Source organism: Amphibalanus amphitrite, unplaced genomic scaffold (genome assembly GCF_019059575.1).
Source record: "Amphibalanus amphitrite isolate SeventyFive unplaced genomic scaffold, NRLGWU_Aamphi_draft 002638F_arrow, whole genome shotgun sequence".
In the NCBI taxonomy this organism is placed as follows: domain Eukaryota; kingdom Metazoa; phylum Arthropoda; class Thecostraca; order Balanomorpha; family Balanidae; genus Amphibalanus; species Amphibalanus amphitrite.
Window position 1 is genome coordinate 6,843 of NW_024884045.1, and position 21,579 is coordinate 28,421.

At 44.7% G+C, this 21,579-nt stretch overlaps 2 protein-coding genes across 2 annotated transcripts; both read right to left on the reverse strand.

Annotated features, from left to right (window-relative positions):
* Window positions 1-351: 351 nt before the first annotated feature.
* LOC122377221 (peptidyl-prolyl cis-trans isomerase A1-like) lies at window positions 352-10,564 on the reverse strand. The gene is made up of 5 exons (XM_043357183.1): window positions 10,075-10,564; window positions 3,951-4,070; window positions 2,310-2,430; window positions 1,590-1,715; window positions 352-880 (listed from the first exon to the last, which is right to left on the reverse strand). Exons 1-5 carry the CDS (start codon window positions 10,306-10,308, stop codon window positions 822-824), a joined length of 660 nt encoding a protein of 219 aa, XP_043213118.1. The 5' UTR covers window positions 10,309-10,564; the 3' UTR covers window positions 352-821.
* A 5,997-nt stretch (window positions 10,565-16,561) lies between these two features.
* LOC122377222 (neurotrophin 1-like) lies at window positions 16,562-21,025 on the reverse strand. Its single transcript, XM_043357184.1, has 3 exons — window positions 20,880-21,025; window positions 17,751-17,825; window positions 16,562-17,474 (listed from the first exon to the last, which is right to left on the reverse strand). The coding sequence occupies exons 1-3, from the start codon at window positions 20,892-20,894 to the stop codon at window positions 16,881-16,883; spliced, it is 684 nt and encodes a 227-aa protein (XP_043213119.1). The 5' UTR covers window positions 20,895-21,025; the 3' UTR covers window positions 16,562-16,880.
* Window positions 21,026-21,579: the final 554 nt, after the last annotated feature.

Sequence of the window (21,579 nt, forward strand, 5' to 3'; positions counted from 1 at the left end):
ATTTGACATTGGTTGACGGCGTGAAAATAAATTAGGTGTGAATACGGAATGCAATTACTGGTCAGTAGCCCGATCATTGCTGCCCAAAGAATAACGAAGGAAACCCTGGCGCTGAATGGGAAAATTACAGACCACGAACACCACGTCAGTCCTGAATTCATAATGATCGTGTTTCGTATCAGTATTACACCATCCCACCTCGTATAACCCCTAAAAAATAAATTGGGCCTAACCTCTCCTCGTACTCGACTTCCTAAAAACTGTAAGTGGGTTCGGTCCATACCAAAGACAGCAGGCGTAAAGCATTTCCCATCCTTCGGCGTCCAACTCCTTCCCCAGAGACACCTAAAATAATACCAGTCTCTACCAATGTATTAACACATGTGAGTACAGTTTCGGTTAACTTCCACAAAACCCCACTGACGGCGTCACTCCAAGCGATACGCAGTTCAGAAAGTGAACATGCCGCAGTCCCAACCCCGAGAAAGGGAAGGGGGACGAAGAACCCAAAGCGGGAATGCCTGTATAATAGGGTTGGACCGAGTGGGACCTCAAGCATTGCGGTCAGCGAGGCCGGAATTCAGTGCAGTGGTGAACGCTGAAGGCCGGTATTCAGCGCAGTGGCAGGCGCTGATGGCCGGTATTCAGAGCAGAATCAGCATCGATAAACCGGCTTTCAGCGCAGACCTAGCACTGCAAAGCCGGCTTTCAGTACAGACTCAGCTCCAAGAAGCAGGGCCTCAGCGCAAACCCAGCACTGCAATGCCGGCCCTCAGCGCAGACCTAGCACTTGACGGCCGGGTTTCAGTGCAGACTCAGACTCACAGCTGACCACTCTTGTCAATCAGAATCTTCTTGGTCGGCTTTCCGCTCTGGGTGCCTGCAAAAAGACAAAACGAGTGTAAGAACACTTACTGGGGTTTTAGGGCGAGTCGAAAGCGGAGTCGTTATGTGCCCAAAGTGAGTGTAAGCGTACACAGGTGTAATAACCAGGTGACTGATGGGATGTCAAACATCAGATACCTATGGTTGACCTGAGTGCCGATGAGAAAGTAGTGTGCAAGAAAAATAAATGATCGAGAAATTTAACAGAACCCGAATAAAACAATCTTTGATAAAATACGAGCACGTCGTATTTCAACGAAATCACACCTAACTAAAGCATGTGCATTGTGTATGGTCTATAAAAAGCATCATTGCACATTGAACTCAATAAAACTGATAAGTTGCCGATATCTCGAGCTTTAGATCCGCTACACTACGACCCACGTCTAAAGTTATGAATTTCCTTCACACATCATTAAGTCCTAAATCTTATATCCCCACCCCGCGCCTCCAGCCTTAACCCATTCAAATATCTCAATCCCCGAACCCTATCCTCCATCACCCATTTCCCAACCCCTACCAAAGCTCTTAATCGCCATATCTCTCCCCGAACTCATCGAAAATCTCTATCCCTCCACTTGACCCCCCCCCCCCCCTCCAAAGTCCAAGTCTCTAGTCTCCAAATCTATCATTCCCCTTCACCCCCCCCCCCCGAACTCTCTAGATCTCTCAACCCCCCCCTCCCGAACTCTCCAAGAACTCACCGAAACCTTCGATTTTCTTCACAACATCCATGCCATCGGTAACCTGTCCGAATACCACGTGCTTTCCATCTAGCCAGGTGGTCTTAACCGTACAGAGGAAAAACTGGCTGCCATTGGTGTTGGGACCTGTACACAGAGAGAGAGGGGGTCGGGGTGTGAGAGAGAGAGAGGGGTCGGGGTGAGAGAGAGAGAGAGAGAGAGAGAGAGAGAGAGAGAGAGAGAGAGGGGGGGGTCGGGGTGAGATGGTGTGTGGGGAAAATGTTTTTGGTGACACGGAGTAGCGTCCAAAAGTTGTATTTTGGTTTGAGTGTCAGAGAACTTACTCTCCAAAAGGGAGGATGGAAGTGGCATGAATTTCTATACAAATGAGGTAAAAACAGAAGGAGAGATAACCATCCACATAAATGCTTTTCTCAGTACAATTGGGAGTGGGAAATTGCTCTCAAAATTGGAGGTGAGTGCAAAATTATGTTCGTTTGGATGTCGAGAGAGAGAGAGAGAGAGAGAGAGAGAGAGAGAGAGAGAGAGAGAGAGAGAGAGAGAGAGAGAGAGAGAGAGAGAGAGAGAGAGAGAGAGAGAGAGAGAGAGAGAGAGAAACGGAGATAGACAGACAGACAGACAGACAGACAGACAGCAGTAATCACCACACATTTTGTACATGATCGCCCTTAAATGTAAATACCAATACAAATACAATACAAATACAGCGGCGCTACTAACCGGCGTTAGCCATGGACAGAATGCCGGGGCCGGTGTGCTTCAGGATGAAGTTCTCGTCCTCGAACTTGTTGCCGTAGATGGATTTGCCTCCGGTTCCGTTGTGTTTGGTGAAGTCACCGCCCTGGAGGAGCCAGATGCGAGTGAGTCACGAGGGAGAGGGTGTGCTAGAGCTAGCGGGAAAGGATGTCGGAGGCGGGAGGCTAGCTGCATCGCGATATACAAGAATTCATGCCTTGTGCAATTTGAAGGACTGTAAAGGCTGAAACAGACTCTTTCCGCGTTCAGGAACTCACATGCGAGAGCCTATTCAATCAAATAGATTATAATTCTTCACGCATCAATCGCTTGCGGGAGGTGCGTGCGATTGATGCGAGTGTGCTTCCATGTATTTGAATAGATAGCCTCTCGCATGCGATTTCCTGACTGCGAAAAGAGTCTGTTTCAGGCATTAAGCTTCAAATGCAGTGAACAGATAGTTATCAACATTCAGATTACAAAGCCAAATGACAATGCTGCATACCTAGCAGAACTAAGCAGGCATAAGTGGGGCCTCGCCAGATAGCTACATGACGCATAAATACATTGCTCACATGGACTGCCATTAAAACCTGCAGATAGCAGCTCACAATTACAGGTTGATACGATTACATTGAGTCACCTTGCTAAAGGCTAGTGATAAGCCTAGCCAAACGGAGAACTGTGATTCACTTGCATGTAGTTATTTGTCAACCATAGCCAGACAATGACTCATTGGAGCCCGATACCCAGTAAAGGCACAGATATCCACCATCAAGACTCGAACATGGGCATCCTACACATAAAGTTATGGATGACATTGATATCAACTGGTGATAGGAATTCCTCACCAAATACATTCCTAACTCCGTGGAAAGATGAACCTAACAGAGACAGCATCCGGCTAGAGACACAAAACACTGACACATGACACGTTTAGTATAGGCACGAGCCGGACAATGACAAAAGATAACGATGAAAGTGGGGCTTTGGGGAGACGTGAGAGATGACAATAACACTTAGGAATCAGGGAAAGCTATGACAGGAAAATGGCACGTTGCAATATTGTGTCACATTAGGATGACACTTCACATGCGATGCTTTCACCTGCCACTTCCCTAAAACCAACAAAAACACTCAATGTGACATATTATGGTCACCTAGTACATTACATTATCATATCCCTCTGGCACCTAAGAATGACATCAGACGATCTCCAGACACCCGCTGACACTCACATCCACATGACATCTGCCCACGTGACAATGACGCATCCTGACACACCTGAGGTTCTGACACGTCCTGACACACCTGACACGTCCGACACTAACCTGACACATGAAGTTGGGGATGAGGTCGAACGCTTAAAACACACCTGACACTGACACATTCCGACACTGACCTGACACACTTTGACACGTCCTGACACACTCTGACGACACTAACCTGACACATCCGACACTCTGACACTAACCTGACACATGAAGTTGGGGATGAGGTTGAACGCTTACAACACACCTGACACTGACACATTCCGACGCTGACCTGACACACTTTGACACGTCATGACACACTTTGGCCCACTCTGACACTAACCTGACACATATCCGACACTCTGACACTAACCTGACACATGAAGTTGGGGATGACACGGTGGAAGCCGCAGCCCTGGAATCCGAAACCCTTCTCTCCAGTGCACAGGGCACGGAAGTTCTCTGCCGTCTTCGGCACCACGTCGGACCTCAGCTGTAATAAACGCACGAGATCAATGGTAAATAACGAGCTGAAAACAAAAAACGGATGAGACGGATGTAAAATAAAACAAGCTGAAAAAACGCTGAAGATGAGCTGAAAAACTAAAACGTAACGAGTAAAAAAGGGCTGTAAAAAACACAATAGTTGGTAAAGGAAGCTGTGGAAGCGAAGAATGCATGGTAGGCGTTGCAAACAAGCTGTCGAACGCCCGTGACGGATGTTATAACGAGCTGTAAAACGCACGAGAACGATACAAAAATAAACGATACGCAATGCAAATGACCTGAAAAGCACAATGTGGACGATAAACTTGAGCCGTAGACCAAAAGAGATAGAGGATAAATACGAGCTGTAAAACGCACGAGCAAGGCGCCAAGATGTTATTTTTATCTGATTTATCTGATTAATCTGACGCTCCTCGACTTAAAGGAGGCAGTGTCAATGTTTCTTGCCGTGTGTGGTGGTGCTGCAAGAACCCGCTGATGAGGGTAACAGTCCAACACTTTTCCGCAAAGTTGTTCACTTTCCGCACGTGACGGTCGCCGACAAGCCGTGGTGAATTCGTCTCTTTCCGACCACTCGACCGGATCGACGTTGAGGAAATCGTGACCTGCCCCTAGGGAGGTGCCGAGACCGACAGAGCTGGTCATCGCAAACGGCATATTTACGTCTGGACAACGAGTTGCGTTGGAGAGGCCGGAAATAGTGGCGATTTCAGGACCGCAAGAAATGACCGTCATTGGAATGATTCTTTTTTAAACCGTGCACTGTTTTCGGCCGGAATTCAATAGTTACTACAAAATATTTTGTAATTACGTTTCCACCAAGAATGAATGCCATCAGGGCTAAATTTTTAATACTTTTGCATTTTGTCAAGAAGCATATAGTGCTGTTATATTGCAGTTTTAGCGCGTTTGTTACAAAACATGAAGCGAATAAGCGTCAGTGTAATTCATCAACAGTGCCAGAAGTTAACTTAGGGAAAGCTATGCTAATTGCTCTTGTCCATCCACTAAAATTTATTAAATATTTTGCTTTGTGTATTCCAAAAGGAGAGGGAACTATTTCATTTGTGCCTTCATTTCAGAATTGAAGGATCATTAAATTTTCAACGCAGTTTACAAACAAGCATTTGGTCTTTCTCGTTTATAAGCAGTGGCTAAGAAAAGGTTGATCAATCCTGAAGTTCAGTCATCGTACCTCAACTTGGCAGCAAGATCCCCCAAGGACAGAGGATATATTGTATACATGTCCTGTAAATCAAAACAAACAAGCATTTGGTCTTTCTCGTTTATAAGCAGCATGGCTAAGAAAAGGTTGATCAATCCTGAAGTTCAGTCATCATACCTCAACTTGGCAGCAAGATCCCCCAAGGACAGAGGATATATTGTAAACCTGTCCTGTTAATCAAAACATTTTTGTGCCTTCAAAGGCTTAAGTTATCTGTGGTGTGTTCGGAGTTATGCTATATGGCCGTTTTTGTTGTATGTTTATGTGGATATTGAATATAACTGTGACCCTGTGCTTGTTTGTATACTTACAGTCAAACAGGGAACAGCACATTCACATAACATACTCACCTAGCACCTAACTCATAGCTGTACCCTGCAGGATCTGTACTTGTTCATGTCTCGAGCATTAACAAAGCACTAAAGTAGCTTAGTAATCATTTCCCACATTTTCTGAGCATCTAACATGACATACAGCAGTGCAGAGCAGCTTCAGAGAAGAAACACTTTAACTGCACAGACTCACACCAGCCACCCAATGAGCCAGTTCCTCAGTTGCCTGTTTCCCTGGACACAGCTTGGCAATGTGAGCTAACTTTTGGCAAGTTGAAGGTTAGCAGGTAAGATTGAGTTAGGGTGAGTACCTACCTATAACTGGGTGCTACTGCCATTGCAGGTCTTGGGTAGGCTGCAAATATGTGTGATGATTGAGGTTAGGTTAGCTGTCAGGTTAGTCAGGTTCAGGTATGCTCATTGCTCAGGTCACATTTTTATGGACATTTGGCAAATTAAAAAACTAACAATCTGATCTAAGCTAACCCGACTAAACATACACAACTACTGACTATAGGAACTGAGCACCTACCTACTTGTGCCTACATCTCATACCATGTCAAAGTAGGTAGAGTTCCTTGGTGGAAGATTACCCTCAGTACTTTTTATCCCAGCCCTGTGAAGAAAACTAATACTTCTAAGCTCTGAGTCACTGCTGGCCATCCACAGGAAGAAACGCTGAGACTGAGAGCTTTGCCATTGTATATTGGACCAATAATGACTATCACGAATGACTATGAACACATATGATTATATCGTTGCATGGATTGTCACATTGACAATTTTACTACAATCCTTTTTTCAAGAAATACAGTGATGATGATTAACATCAAAATCAACATAAAGTGGATTTAGTGATCCAAGCTTTCTCCTCCAGTAGCAATGTAATGATCGCATGTTTCATTTGCCAGACACGAGTACCTGATGCACATTACAATCTGCATAGCATCTAACAAACTGCCAAAGTCCATTCATTCTAGATTTTAACTTGATAGTTAGCACTAATTTATCTTGCTGTTGTAAGTTATCATTCAATATTCATACCAATACATCAATATGCGCTCATCAGTCAACATTTTCTGGCATGATCCTGCTCAGCGTGCTCTTCAGTATTGCTCCAAGGTCTGCAATATTATAGCTTGTTTTTGGACAATAAGCTCTTTTAATTTTACTTTTTCTTGCTGATATATGAGCCCGATCAACTTGCGTTTATCAACCAAAATTTCATAACTTGTTCAACTTGATATTGATATAGCTCAGTAGTCAGGACCTCTGTCAGCCTCCTGGATACTTCAGAGTTCAGATTGTTTTCAGTCAACATGCTTCTTAAATATGATATAAGTCATTCTTAAGGGATTAAAAATATCCAACAAAACGACGTACAAGAGCAAGAAAACCACCAGATAAACTAAAAAATGGCCTTGGAACAGCGCCAAGTGGTGCTCCATTTGTTTGTTTACAATGATTGTAGTGCTGATGCATTTTTAGGACTCTGAACGCTTATAAAAAAAATGAAACGTTTTTACCAAAGTTGTAAGGCAAGTAATATTTATCTGAAAGAACTAAAATATTCAAAAGCCAAACACTATGAAATACATGAATCGGAACGAAAAAGTAGCCCAAAAATCCAGCCTAATCACCGGCTCCTAAAACTGCAACACAATCAGCACTTTTCCCCGCAACTCGTTGTCCAGACGTAAATATGCTCGCAAACGACGCCAGCGAGCGCTGCCACACTGCGTCGAGGGCGACGTCGGCGCGGTAAAACGGGCTCTTCACCCTCAGTCACTGCTGCATGCAGGTGGTAACCGCCTGCTTCTCCTCGAACGCCATCTCATCGTTGATGAGGGAGAGGCCGATTAGCTTCTTGGAGAGATACCACAGGCGTCGGGCCATCACCTTGTGCTACTCACGTTGTGATGAAGGTCTGATTTTTTACATAAATCTAGCTCAAATGTTTGAATTGATGGATTGGCAGAGCCAGAGCGCACGCTAAGCAGAGCTTGTTGCGTAGACCCAGACTCCTACCGTCCGATCGCGCAATTCCAAGTAACGGGAGAATGTAGATAGATGCCAAATTTAATGTGCCTTTCAAAGTCCGACACAGCCTGTCCCACTCAACTGACTTCAACTGACTGTGGGTGCTCTCACCAACTGCCAACCAACACCATCCCAAGGGGTGTTCACGGGCACCGCACACTGCTGCGTGCGGTGTGTGCGGTGCGTTCAGCAGGCGTGGGGGTAGGCCTAGGGGATGGGTAGGCGGTTCTGACGTCACGGCTGCGTGCGGTGGACGGTCCGCTGTGGCCAGTCCCGACCGGCCACAGCGATCGCTGTGTGCGGTGACGGAAGGCTGACGTAGGGACGAAGTGGGCGAAGCTTCGAGGCTGTGTGCGGTCCGACCGCACACAGGGCCCGTGAACAGCCCTCCAGTCAGGAGTCTCAAATATTGAGCTCCGGAGCCTGACCTCTCACTACCACTCAGGAGTCAGACTCTCTACCAACTGAGCTATGGGACACGCTAGTGACATAGGTAAATGACATGTTACATGTGTTTTCTCAAAAGTTTTTGTCATAGAACACCATAAGAGTACAATCTGTCATTTTAGGTGAATTTGAGCAGGTTAAGCTGAGGTCAATGTCAACTCTCAACAGGTTAGGTCAAAAAGGATAAATTTTGACTAGGTGCTATTTCAAGAAAAAGGTTCTTCAGGTTTCCTGGGTGATGCCTATAGCAGCGAAAGGTATTTGAAGTAGCTGCACCATCATTAGGCACAATTGGTACCGAGAGGTAAAATATCAAATAAAGTGGTTAGGTTTTATATACCTATCATGATGAAAATTTCAAGTGCTCGATTTTTCATAGCTGTCATTTTATATGGATTTTTGAAAATTTGTTTGATGGTTTCCTAAGCCAGTTTTTTTAACAAGACATGTGTTGCAAGCTGCAATGCCACAAAGTTTATCAACCCAAATTTCTTAATAAATGCAAACCAAACTTCTACAGCCAGAGTAAATTTATTATAGCTAGAAGTTCAAGCATACCTGACCTCAAAATGAATTGATTGATGGAAGTTTGAAAAGAAAATTTAGAATATTTTGATCACAAGTGCTCAGCAGACACAAAAAAAGAGAAATTAGAGCTGTTGGCCAAAAACAACAGAAAACAAAGACATAGGTAGGAAAAATAGGCCAAGTGCAGCACACCTAATCAATTATTATTACATAGACGTATTGATATAAATGGGAAAGGCAATGCTGAAAGTTGAACAACACCTAATCAAGTTGCAGCCTAAAAGGAGATATATTCATAGTTCAAATAATGGCAAAAGTATGCACATATAAACATGTCATAAATCATACATCACAATACTTCCATGCCCGCACCACAGATACACATTACACATCATACAAGTATGATAGCGGCTAAGCGGTTGTCATGTGTTTTATTCAACAGTGGTTTTCTAAGATTTTATTCATCTGTGATATCCAGAAAAGCTATATAAAAATGGTAAAAATATGAAACAGATTTAATGGTGTTCAGGTATCCAACTAAGTTATTGTACTCTGGATGGGGATGTTAAATGTCCGTCAATGAGGAGTTGATGGAGCAGCCTTCAAGCTTCAACTATCCAATCCAGGCTGTACAGTAGATGGATTGGTAGCATTGGACTTCCAGTGGTCAGAGCCCTGCACTCCAGTAGCTCCGGCATTTTGTATTTCACTTGACGGGGATGGCCAGCAGTTTGTGGGAGCAGCCGCAGCAGTCAGTTGAGTCAGACAGGCAGTATCTGGCTTTGATGGGCAATGGGCATAATAAGTCCAGATTATTTACCCGGCATTGTGATTTGACAGTAGGTATGCTTTGAGGTCTACACAACAAGTACCTACTTAGCATGGGCTCGGACTGTTACCTACTGCATTCAAGCTTTTTAGCTAATTTCCTTTTGAAAAATCAACTGGGGCACATCATGCCCAACAGCATGCTAATTTTTATTGCCCTTTTCCTTTTACTCATCCAAACTGATCAGGGTGTTCAACTTTCAACACCTAGGGTGTAGACTTCCACTGGCGTCCAACTGGCGTCTGACTTTGGACAGAGACTTCCAAGCTAGATGCATCTGAAGTTAGCAGTTGCCAGATACACACAGCCGCCGGCCAGCTCGACGTGTCTTAGACTTAGACGCGTCTAGCTGGACGCAAAATTTAGACTTAGACTCGTCTGGCTAGACGCAAAATGGAAGTCTTTATTGTATTATCATGATTGCTAAAAACAAAACCACAGTACTTTGTTTATACTTATTTATGATTTTTAATTATTGTTATTAGTAAATTAATAGTTAAAAAAGTGTCAGAAATGTTTTCGTCTAATTTATCCGTAAGATCGACCACGTGGGCGGCACCCGGCGCAGTCTATTTTTAGCAGCTCTTACCTCCATTACTATGCGGCCCAGGGGCTTGTTGTCGGCCGAAACATCGAAAAAGACTTTGGGAAGAGCCATTTTGCAATAGAACTGACTTGCAGTGCAATTAATAACACAAGGTTTTAGCAGTGAAAGCCCGGCGGAACCGAACCGCACCGGCAAAGCGCGCAAGAAGACCGAAGGCAGCATCGTGAATGGCGACGGCGGCTTGTGAGATAACACGATTTTTTTATTTCTATTCATGATATTCAGCCTAAATAGTGTAAAATTTAGCCAAATATTTTATCGTAATAAATGTTTTTGGTACTTCATACTTTACTCGATTAGCATTTTTAAAATGAATATTTATAATTTCCTACAGGTACTATATGTTTTCGTACAGATGAAAACCTTAATAATATATTGTTTTTTATTCATTTTAAAAGTTATTTACAGCGAAAAAATTCAATGCCACATTCTTGTGCTGTATATGCACAAAAAAATGCAAGATTTATGTTATTAGTAAAAGGGTTTGATTTAGAGTGGCTACTTTTACCGCAAAAACACTGCGAATGTAGAGCCGCTGCTTATCCCCAAACAAACCCGGTTTAGCCCACAATCATCTCATGCGAAGGCGTGGGCAGGATTCCTAATTTCCTATAGACACTTTTTGGGCGAGAGGGCTTCTGTCTAATGCATTCGAGTCTTCCGGTTTGAAGCATCCAAATATGCAAACTCCTATTTCTTATCTCGAAATGAAAGCCAGGAGCATAAAACCGTGGTGACTGAGAGATAGGCGCCCAGACGTCATGTGAGCATGGTCATTTGTTCATGCAATACCAAATATTTTCATGTTAGCGGTCGGATCGGGCCCTAAAGGAGACACAATCCGTGGTCATCCTCTGAGGCTGTACCCAGCACGCGCCATGGGCAGCAGTGCAGATCGTAAGAATTAGGCATTCGTGTAGGTAGGTATAGTTATGTAGCCGCAGGCGCAGTTAGTTGATAAGTACATTGCACAGGCATATAGGTAGGTATATATAGCAGTTAGCAGGTAGTGCTTTGCACAGGTGCATGGCTGATGACGGTAGGTAAGCGGTACTGGGCAGCCGGCAACCAAGACTGGTCACCGGCGTGGGCACTCGGGCTCTGCCTTGGTGCTCTCGCTGGCTGCCGTGGCGTATTATGGGACTGGATGATGATGATGATGACGACGACGATGATGATGATGATGATGATGATGATGATGATGATGATGATGATGATGATGATGATGATGATGATGATGATGATGATGATGATGATGATGACTCAGACGCTGAAGATACCGACGGATGATGAAGCTGATGATGACGACAGAGTAATGACGATGACGACTACGAGGATAATTAGTTCAAGAGGTGGATGATGCAGATGATGACGAAGACGGCGAAGACGATGACGACAATGTTGACGATGATGAGGAGGATGAAGAGAAGGGGGATGAAGATGGAAATGCTGGGGACAAGGATAAAGAAAAAGATGAAGATGACAACAATGAAACGAAGGGAACCAGTACCAGAGTATCAAAGGCCTATAAGTCCCAGGGCTAGGTGTATGTGCAAGGGCTAGGGGGAGGGGGAGGTGAGGGGGCTCAGAGGCTGACTGACGGTCCCTTGAGTTCCGCTTGGGGTCCTCTTAGCGGCCGTTAACCCGCGCCCAGATGGGGTCTGCCGAGCAACGTGGTCTGATGGGGGGGCATTTTGGCCCCCCCTCAGATCTCGAGAACCACGCAACATAGCGACAAGCGGTAAACGGTGTTGGATAGCCCCAACGGGGAACTACCTTGTGACCCAATTTCATTGACCTCGGTCAAACCGATGACGTCACAGGTCAGGTCAAAGGTCGAATTTTCACCGTTTACAGGCATTTCAAGAAATGCGTTGTAAAATCGTGTAACTTGCATTTCATTGAAAATCATCGATGGGGAAATGTTCTTCAAAGACATATTTTGCTATTTGAGGTCACTGATACCAGGTCAGGTCACAGAGGTCAGGTCACTGGGGGGGTCACAATATGAAAGTGTCGTGTGATACATGTTTTATGGTCCATTTTACATGACAAATACGATTATGTGGGTCAGACAGACTTAAGGGCCAGCTTAGGTCACGTTTTGTTCAAGGTCAGGTCAAGGTCAGGTCAAATTAGGTCAAATTTCAAAGTTGATATTTTTGCATAAGATGGGTATTGATTCGATGCAGCTCGTCACGGGGAGTTCAATGGTGGTCTCCGTTTTGCGCTACGAGCTCTAGAACTGCTAAAAATTGAGTTCAAAAATTTGACGTCATCAATTTTTAACAGTTTTTTCGCTATAACTTGGCCAAAAAAAAGAGGTATCGATCTAAAATTTGGTATATATATCGAAGAGCGCAGGGACTATCACATATATTCCGGTTTTTTCGAAATTCGAAAAAGTTTGGGAAATTTTTCGAGTTTTTCTAAAAAAATCAATTTTTTTTATTTTTGGGGGTCAAAATCCCAAAATTTCGAAAATCCGAGATAGCAGTTTTTAGCGCCGACTTTTCTCTACACAACCACATAAAGAACTTTAAAATTGCTTGTTAACTGTAGAATTGGTGAGCGTTTCAAGATGTCATGTTTTTTGCTCATTTTTACTCGAACATGACCTCAGTTTGACCTCAATAACTCCTGACCTGAGGTGACCTGTGACTTGAAATTTTGTGTGAAGGTGTCAAATTGATGCCCGGTAAGGCACCCAACATTTCGCGGCGCTGCGCGCCGCCGTTTTCTCGCTATTTAAGAAAAACCACAGGGGGGGCCAAAATGGCCCCCCCATCAGGGCGCGGGTTAATGCCAAGTGAGCCGACGTTGATTCTCAATGGCCCCTTGGGCACTAAGTGACTCAGGAGTCAGCGGGGTGTCTTTTTGCCAGCAATGACTGAAATGCAGTCGGCTATGTATCATTTTATTGCTAATTCGTTGAGAAACATGGTCGTGAGAGTTCCATGTGGCTATCTTTCATAGAATTGCCAATACTAGCCAAGTTATTTGGAAAATTATAGCTTTTCCCGGGAATTTGACCTTTGACCTGCCATATCTGGGTCAAATATTGACCTAGGGTAAAAAATATGCAACCAATCGCCATTGTTGCGAGCGTTCGACTGGTCTTTATTGCGAAGCGCTGCGACGCTCAGTTTCGAAACGACAGGGGGTCGCATACACCTCCCGCTTGCCAAGCTGCGTTATTTTTATTTTTTAATGCGTAACAATTTAGGTATTCTACAATTCACACACCACGCAGCATTATGAAAAATGTCCTGCCAGTGCGAGGTCTAAAATCTTTTTTTAGATACAGTGGAATCAGCTTAATAGGCCACCTTGATGGCAAGGTGTTTTGGATTTATTAAGCGGTGGCTTCACTAACCGGAGTCAGTTATTTTCATCAAGCATGTATTGCAGCTGCACGTTCCGTTCCCCTGAAATACAAGCGTACAGGCTAACATTCCTCATTGTCTCGCTTATACCAATGAAAGTGGCCACGGGCTCCACCACATCGGTGGGGTCGCGGGGGTCCAGACCCCCCAAAATTTGACTTCCGTAATGCAGTCTAATGTATGAAGGCGTGCGTTTTAGGGTTGGACATCCCCCAAACCTGTGACCGTAGTGGAGCCCCTGAAAGTGACCAGCGCACACTGCAAAGCTGTCATGTCGATATGCCCATCCACGATCAATCCCCGTCATGCCTGTTATGTCAACGAAACAGTTCAGGGTGCCTGTTTTGCCGGGAACATTTCTCTGAGGTGCATGGTGATGGCGCTCTTGATACTCCTGAACTCCCTCTGTCGTGGGAAGTCCAACTGCTGCAGACCGCTGGTCCAGTGTGGTTCTTTTTGAGCGGGCTGGATGCCACATTTCGAATGGGGAGATGTCACTGCGGACTTCGAAACTCCCAAGTGGCTTTATTAAGCGGGGTACGTGGATTTATTAAGCGGATTTATTAACTATGGGTATCTATCGCAAAAATCCGTAAACATAGCTCAAGCGCCCACAATAAGCGGCTGGATTTATTATCCGGGGATTTATTAAGCAGATTCCACTTTAGATTTTATTCTTAACAATTTTCTACCCACCCCACGTATCTGAATCCCACGTCCCACGTTACACCCCTACCCCCCCCCCTCCCACATCTGAGACATAATATTTGGTCTTCGCGGCCTTGCATGTGGTCCCCAGTAACTTCAGAGTCGTGTTTACGCGCCTGTTTTCAGCTGAATATAGCTGAGGTCAGGTCACTATTAGGTCAAAAAATTTCATATCTGAAATTTTGTGAACAAAAGAGGTGAGGTTTTAGCTCAAGAGCACGATGGTGTTTTTTTTTTACTGTGTCGAAAACGTACGGATATAGGTTTGTAATTTTGTTAGCAGGGAAGTATAAATATATCGACTATGTACTGTAAAATCAAAAAACGGACAACTTAGCTATTTTGAAAACATTTGGCTTAAACTTTCTAGAGTAAATAACCGAAGGTTTGTTGTCAATAGTTAAAACACTATTCTTTAGAATTGTGTTTTTCTATTGAAAAACAAATCTGAATTCCCTGACAATTTGGCAAAAGCTGCCTGAGATCTAATCGGTATGTAGGTATTCTTGCACTAATATTCCATTTCTTCGAAAAGTCAAAAACCTGCATGTATCTTAGTGTTTAAAAATATAACGTTTTATATTTTCATGCATAATTTCTTAGTTTCATATGTGGTATATCATGTAATCGAAGACCAGAGGAAACCTACTCGATATCTAAAAAGGCGAGGGCTATCTTTCGCCTGTGTAAAAGCCAACACGCAAAAAATTGCGTAGTGTGCACCCTCTCGTAGGTACTCTAGCTCATGACAGCGGAGTTACCAGCCAAGCGCCGTATCACGGGAAGTGTAAAGTGATGGTGTTGTGTGCACTGTTGAAGTCTCCTTACGATAGTGCTACTGTTGTGTGTGCTGTTGCAGTCTCCATAAAGTGGTGTTACTGTTGTGTGCACTGTTGCAGTCTCCATAAAGTGGTGTTACTATAGTGTGCACTGTTGCAGTCTCCCTAAAGTGGTGTTACTATTGTGTGGACTGTTGCAGTCTCCCTAAAGTGGTGTTACTATTGTGTGCACTGTTGCAGTCTCCCTTAAGTGGTGTTACTATAGTGTGCACTGTTGCAGTCTCCCTAAAGTGGTGTTACTATTGTGTGCACTGTTGCAGTCTCCCTTAAGTGGTGTTACTATAGTGTGCACTGTTGCAGTCTCCCTAAAGTGGTGTTACTTTTGTGTGCACTGTTGCAGTCTCCCTAAAGTGGTGTTACTATTGTGTGTGCTGTTGCAGTTTCCCTAAAGTGGTGTTACTGTTGTGTGCACTGTTGCAGTCTCCCTAAAGTGGTGTTACTTTTGTGTGCACTGTTGCAGTCTCCCTAAAGTGGTGTTACTTTTGTGTGCACTGTTGCAGTCTCCCTAAAGTGGTGTTACTTTTGTGTGCACTGTTGCAGTCTCCCTAAAGTGGTGCTACTGTTGTGTGTGCTGTTGCAGTCTCCATAAAGTGGTGTTACTATTGTGTGCGCTGTTGCAGTCTCCCTAAAGTGGTGTTACTATAATGTGCACTGTTGCAGTCTCCATAAAGTGGTGTTACTATTGTATGCACTGTTGCAGTCTCCCTAAAGTGGTGTTACTTTTGTGTGCACTGTTGCAGTCTCCATAAAGTGGTGTTACTATAGTGTGCACTGTTGCAGTCTCCCTAAAGTGGTGCTACTTTTGTGTGCACTGTTGCAGTCTCCATAAAGTGGTGTTACTATAGTGTGCACTGTTGCAGTCTCCCTAAAGTGGTGTTACTTTTGTGTGCACTGTTGCAGTCTCCCTAAAGTGGTGTTACTATTGTGTGCACTGTTGCAGTCTCCATAAAGTGGTGTTACTATAGTGTGCACTGTTGCAGTCTCCATAAAGTGGTGTTACTTTTGTGTGCACTGTTGCAGTCTCCCTAAAGTGGTGTTACTATTGTATGCACTGTTGCAGTCTCCCTAAAGTGGTGTTACTTTTGTGTGCACTGTTGCAGTCTCCATAAAGTGGTGTTACTATAGTGTGCACTGTTGCAGTCTCCCTAAAGTGGTGTTACTATTGTGTGCACTGTTGCAGTCTCTCTAAAGTGGTGTTACTTTTGTGTGCACTGTTGCAGTCTCCCTAAAGTGGTGTTACTTTTGTGTGCACTGTTGCAGTCTCCCTAAAGTGGTGTTACTATTGTGTGCACTGTTGCAGTCTCTCTAAAGTGGTGTTACTTTTGTGTGCACTGTTGCAGTCTCTCTAAAAAGGTGTTACTATTGTATTTCTTTATATTCTTTATATTCTTCCCTCCTTTTCCTGTAAATTGTACTGTGACCCCACACCTTCAGTGCATGTCAATTTCTGCTCAGTCTTCACCCCTCGGTACATTCATTTTCAATATTTAACTTCTATTTTTCTTTCAACCTCTCGCATTCAAGAAATACTTCTCGTTCTGTTATGCTGTTTTTATTGCGTATTTTTGTTTACATGTTTCCTCAGCTGAGGGGGGATAGGACAGCAGAAAGACAGAGGGACAGAGGGACAGAGGGCCTTCACACACGGGCGGTGAGCGGCGCGCGCGCACACACAGACATACAAACCCAGCGGCTCGAGCTGCGGTGTCTCGGCCGGCGGCACGGCGGCAGTCTCTGGGGGGAGCAGATCTCAGCCGGACTGGCCGCTGGGCTCATCAGCTGAGTGGCGCTCGCTGCTCTTCGCCAGTCACGTGACCGGCCAGAGGTCAGTGACGTCAGCGGCGGCGTGAGCCAATCAGAGGGCGGGCACGTGGCAGCTGCAGGCGGCCGGCAGCCGGTAGATGTCGATGAAGAGGCCCTTGTACGGGTCGCACGGGTCGTACGAGAGCATGCGGTGGTAGATGTACTTCTGGGTGCACTTGCTCTTGTAGCAGGGCGCCAGCGCGCGGCAGGCGGCGTCCGGGTGCAGGCACGTCTCCAGCCGGGCCGTCTGCGTGTAGTAGTGCACGTCGTTGACGATGACGCGCCACTCGCCGGCCACGTTCTGGGCGCGGCGCGGCTGCGCGTAGGCCACGTCACTGGGGCAGATGTAGCCGGCCGGGCCAGCCCAGTGGGTCACGTCGTACGGACTGTCGCCCTTGGACGAGCCCGTGTAGTAGCCGTAGTCGAAGGCCGACTCCTGCTCGGCGCTCAGGCCGTCGACCAGGTCGTCGGCCGACTGGGTGCCGATGTCGGCGTACTTTTTGGCGAACAGGTGGTCCTGCGAGATGGCCGCCTTGATCTCGTAGGCCGGGTACTCGGCGTCCTCGAGGCAGTAGGTGAGGGACGAGTTGGCCGCGCAGGCCGGTGCCGCCGTCGGGTCGCAGTAGTGCTGCTGCTGGTAGCCGCCCTGAAACACAGAGATAAAATAATAAAAATAAATTAAGGGTCATGCATGGTCTATTTGGCAACCAAACTCGTTACGACTCTCTTTCGACTTTCGACTTTCGCCATGAAATTTTGTTTTGAATACCATTGAAAAAATAAGATGGACTTCGTGAAGGGTGAGAAGATAAACAAGAATGACTCTCATGAAAAGATGTTAGGCTGGATGGTGTTTAGTAGCACATAACCGTTCCTTGAAGTTCAATATCTTGTCACGTATGGAATTCAAAGTTTCACTTACGTAGTGGGGCGCGGGGTGTCCGTAAGGGGGAGGATGGCTGGCCGTGGCCGCAGCCACACACGCCAGCACACTGATCTGAAAAAAGAAACGATAACAAACAACATTGTCACAGCTGATCGAAAAATTTCCGGAATTCTTTGCAAAACAATGAGAATAATAGGCAGTTTTTAAGAAGAAAAGTAATCGAAGGACAGTAACAAAAAAGTGAAATTGCCAATCCAAAGGGGATTAAGAACGGGGTTCACAAAAGTTATGGGCAAAATAAGAACCCTTGAGAGACACCGGAAGCCAGCACCAATGACATATTATTTTTAGAATATTTCTTACAGCTAACAATTTGTTGTTTTGGTCAATACTTTCATAGGCCCCAAAGACGCCTGGCAAAATATCAGACTTCTCAGATCAAAACTTTTTGAGTTATATTGCATTACATTTTTTAACTTCGGTATGTAACGGTGAGTTTGATGGCCTATAACTCAAGAACGGGTTAAGCAACCAACAAAAAGTAAACAACACTAAGCTTGCGATGAATCAAAAATTACTATTACTATTTAAAAATTCCAAAGAAAAAATTTCATTGTTGAGCAAAAACCTTAATCTTTTTTCATTTGCCTCTAATGACTTTTGGGACCAAAATTTTTCACATTTTTATTTTTTTCAAAATAATCTTCATGTCATTGCAAATCGACATGCAAAAAATTAGAAAGGTGTTCTTTCTATAAGTTCCTCATTTTCCCGCAAACAAAATGGGTTTCGGAGGGGTTGATACGACCCCAGCACGCCGTTTCGCTTCTAATAGAGCTAGAGCCTCGCGGAAAAAACGGACGTGTGTGCCGTTACAAGTCGCAGCGATTGGTACCCGATTTTAAGGTCTCAGGTTAAGCGGTAGCGTCTGAGGTCAGGTCACGTGACTGAAGTTACGGGTTCGGTTTTTAGTAAATAACTTCGCAAAAGATGGCCGCAGAGCTGCGATTTTGGCATCATTGTGTTCGCCTAGCTCAGGTGCATCGAATGGTATACTTTTTGCTAGGGTGAGGTCAACTTAAGTAGTTGACCTCGGGTCAAGGTCAGGTCAGAGCCCCTCAGGTCACGAAGCTGGGCAAAGGGTATCATATGGCATATCATTCGATTCGGAAGGTCTTCCCGAGTCCATTGGTGGCTTTCCCGACTCTCTAACTCCATTTGATCGGGAGTTATTGACGAAAAACTCGTACGACCCTAGTGACGTCATAAATGACGTCACGCAAGGTTAACAATGCAAAAGTAAAGCATTGGACTTTGCAAGGAGTGCATGAAATCACGATACCATGTACGTGGGATAGTTTTAGATCATTCTCGGCGCCAAAATAACAGTTTTATATTTCCCCATTGATTTATAACAGTGATGTCACGTGACCGACCTGACCTCATGTTACCTTGAAAAATTCCCAGATATACAAGTTGTGAGACCTCTGGAGGACACCATGTATGCGTCCTGTAACTTTCATCTCGGACAGCTATGGTCATTGGGGTCCAAAACAAAGTCAGAACCAAACAGCCTTTTTCACCCTCGCGCTTATAGGAAAGAGGGTTGAATGAACCCTCTTTTCACTTTTTCAGATGACTCAGACTTGAATTGAAATTTCAGTAACCCGTGATGTCACTAGGCAGCTTTACCACGCCAGTTGTAAGCTCCCCTCCCGAAATCACTATTCGAAACCGTTATCGTGACGTAAAATAAATACATTTATAGAAAGAACACCTTCCTAATTTTTTGCATACTTCTTAACAATGAGCCAAATATTTTTTTAAAGAAATAAAAATTCAAAAAAAAATTGGTCCCAAAGTCCAAAAAATACAAATGAAATAAAACTCGATATGTCATATATCAAAAATAGCGTATTTTTCGGAATTTCAAAAATACATATTAACCCTCGCATGTGTAGGGGGGGGGGGGGTCGGATGGACCCCCCCCCCATGGTTTTTCGCGAATAACTCGCGTAAAAAGCGGCCGATCGCGACGAAACTTTCAGTACCCTCGCATTGATCAATTTGACACCTACCCTGAAAATTTCATGACCCTGACCCAAATGACCTTTGACCTGTGACCTCTTTTCCGAGACCATGTTTGGCCGGAATCGCGATTCCGCGTATGTCGGCTCGCATTAGCCGCGCGTTTGCAAGCTTTTCGTGGTTTCAAACGTTCAAACATGTGATTTGATGTTGCTCCCATGCATTAGGGTGGGTGTCAAGGTCACCTGAAGGTCAGGTCAGGTCATTGACCTTTGGTGACCTCGGTTCACTTTTTCGAGTTTTACATGTTTCTAGGCTAGTTTTTGGAGCTGAATTCGAATTTAGCAACCATTTGAACATTTACGAAGTAGTTTTGGTGACTTCGTAACATGTTACGAAGCTGTCAGAGGCGGTTGACACGTAATAATAATACCCGTCACGACGCCTACTGGTTGACCTGACCTGACCTGACCCGACCTGGTCTAAATGCTTAAAGACATCATCTGTGATCAAAACTAACACGATATTCGTGATCAGCACCCCGAAAAAACCCCTTAGCAGCCACACTTTCTAACAGGTCCCGATTTTCCCGACCTTGGGTCATTGACCTGACCTGGAAGGTCAACCAATGACCTAGGACCTTAAAATTGGGTATCATCGGCTTCCTCTCGTCACGGGCAACACGCTCGTTTTTTTCCGCGAAGCTCTAGCTCGATCAGGGGCCAAACGGCAAGGGGGGGGTCCAACCGACCCCCCCCCCCTACACATTAGAAGCTGGAAAACGCCGCACACATGCGAGGGTTAATCTCTGTTTCATTGCAAGTTCAATGTTATATAACATTTGGCATTTGAATAATCCGTCTTAGAGTTACAGCCCGCCAAACTTAGCGCTGCAAAGCAAGATCCAAAAAATGTTATACACCATAACTCAAAAAATACTTTTCTGATAAGCCTGAAATTGTTACAGGTGGATTCAGAGCCCCTGATTACCCCTGAGACCAATTCTCGTCAAATTCCGAGAGATGAGGGTGTCAAATTGGAAAAAAGTGGTACGATCTATCGTGGAATGCCCCAGCTTGAAAACTTATTTTTCTTCGGAATTACTGGCAATAGCAGACCCAGTCCCAAACCACTCACCATTCTCATAGCCATGACGTCACTGGGAGAAGTGGAAAAAGGAGGTGAGACGGTTTGACTGTGCCGTCTGCAGTCGCCGCTCACCTTATATACACGGCCTCTGCTGTCGGCGCATGCGCAGTAGCCGCCCGTCGTCTGTAGTGGAGCCGGCCTTGGTCCGGTGAAAGAGGGGTGATCGACTGCGGTCGACGATGAAACCTGATGTCGCTTATCATTGACAAATTACGCATCATTTGGGGTACTTTAATGTGTGACGTCATAATTGCATGTTATATCACATTTTTTTCTGGTCAATAACGGGGAAGAGGTTAGGCCTCTCTTTTCTGTCATTTTTGCTTAAACCTCTACTCCACGCAAAAGTCGTGGCAACAAAATGATGGTTTTACCGAAAATCTTTAACATGGAATTTTTAATTGTTGTGTGCTCTGTTCAGGCAGGAAAATGACAGGGAATAATTTTGGGGTTAGATCAATCATTTGCTTTTTATGCTCAAGATATTTGACGTGACTCGACCTTTAGGGCATTTCTCTATAAATTGTGAAGGACAGTTGGGATTTTGTATGATAGGTAAGATGTGCGGAGTTTATCTTTGCCGCTTCTTTTGCATGTATATCCGAAAAATGAAAAACATGTACGAAATACTTGGTAAAATCTTTACTGGAGGTCCTTCTCAAGCCCTGCGTAGTTAGAAAACATATCT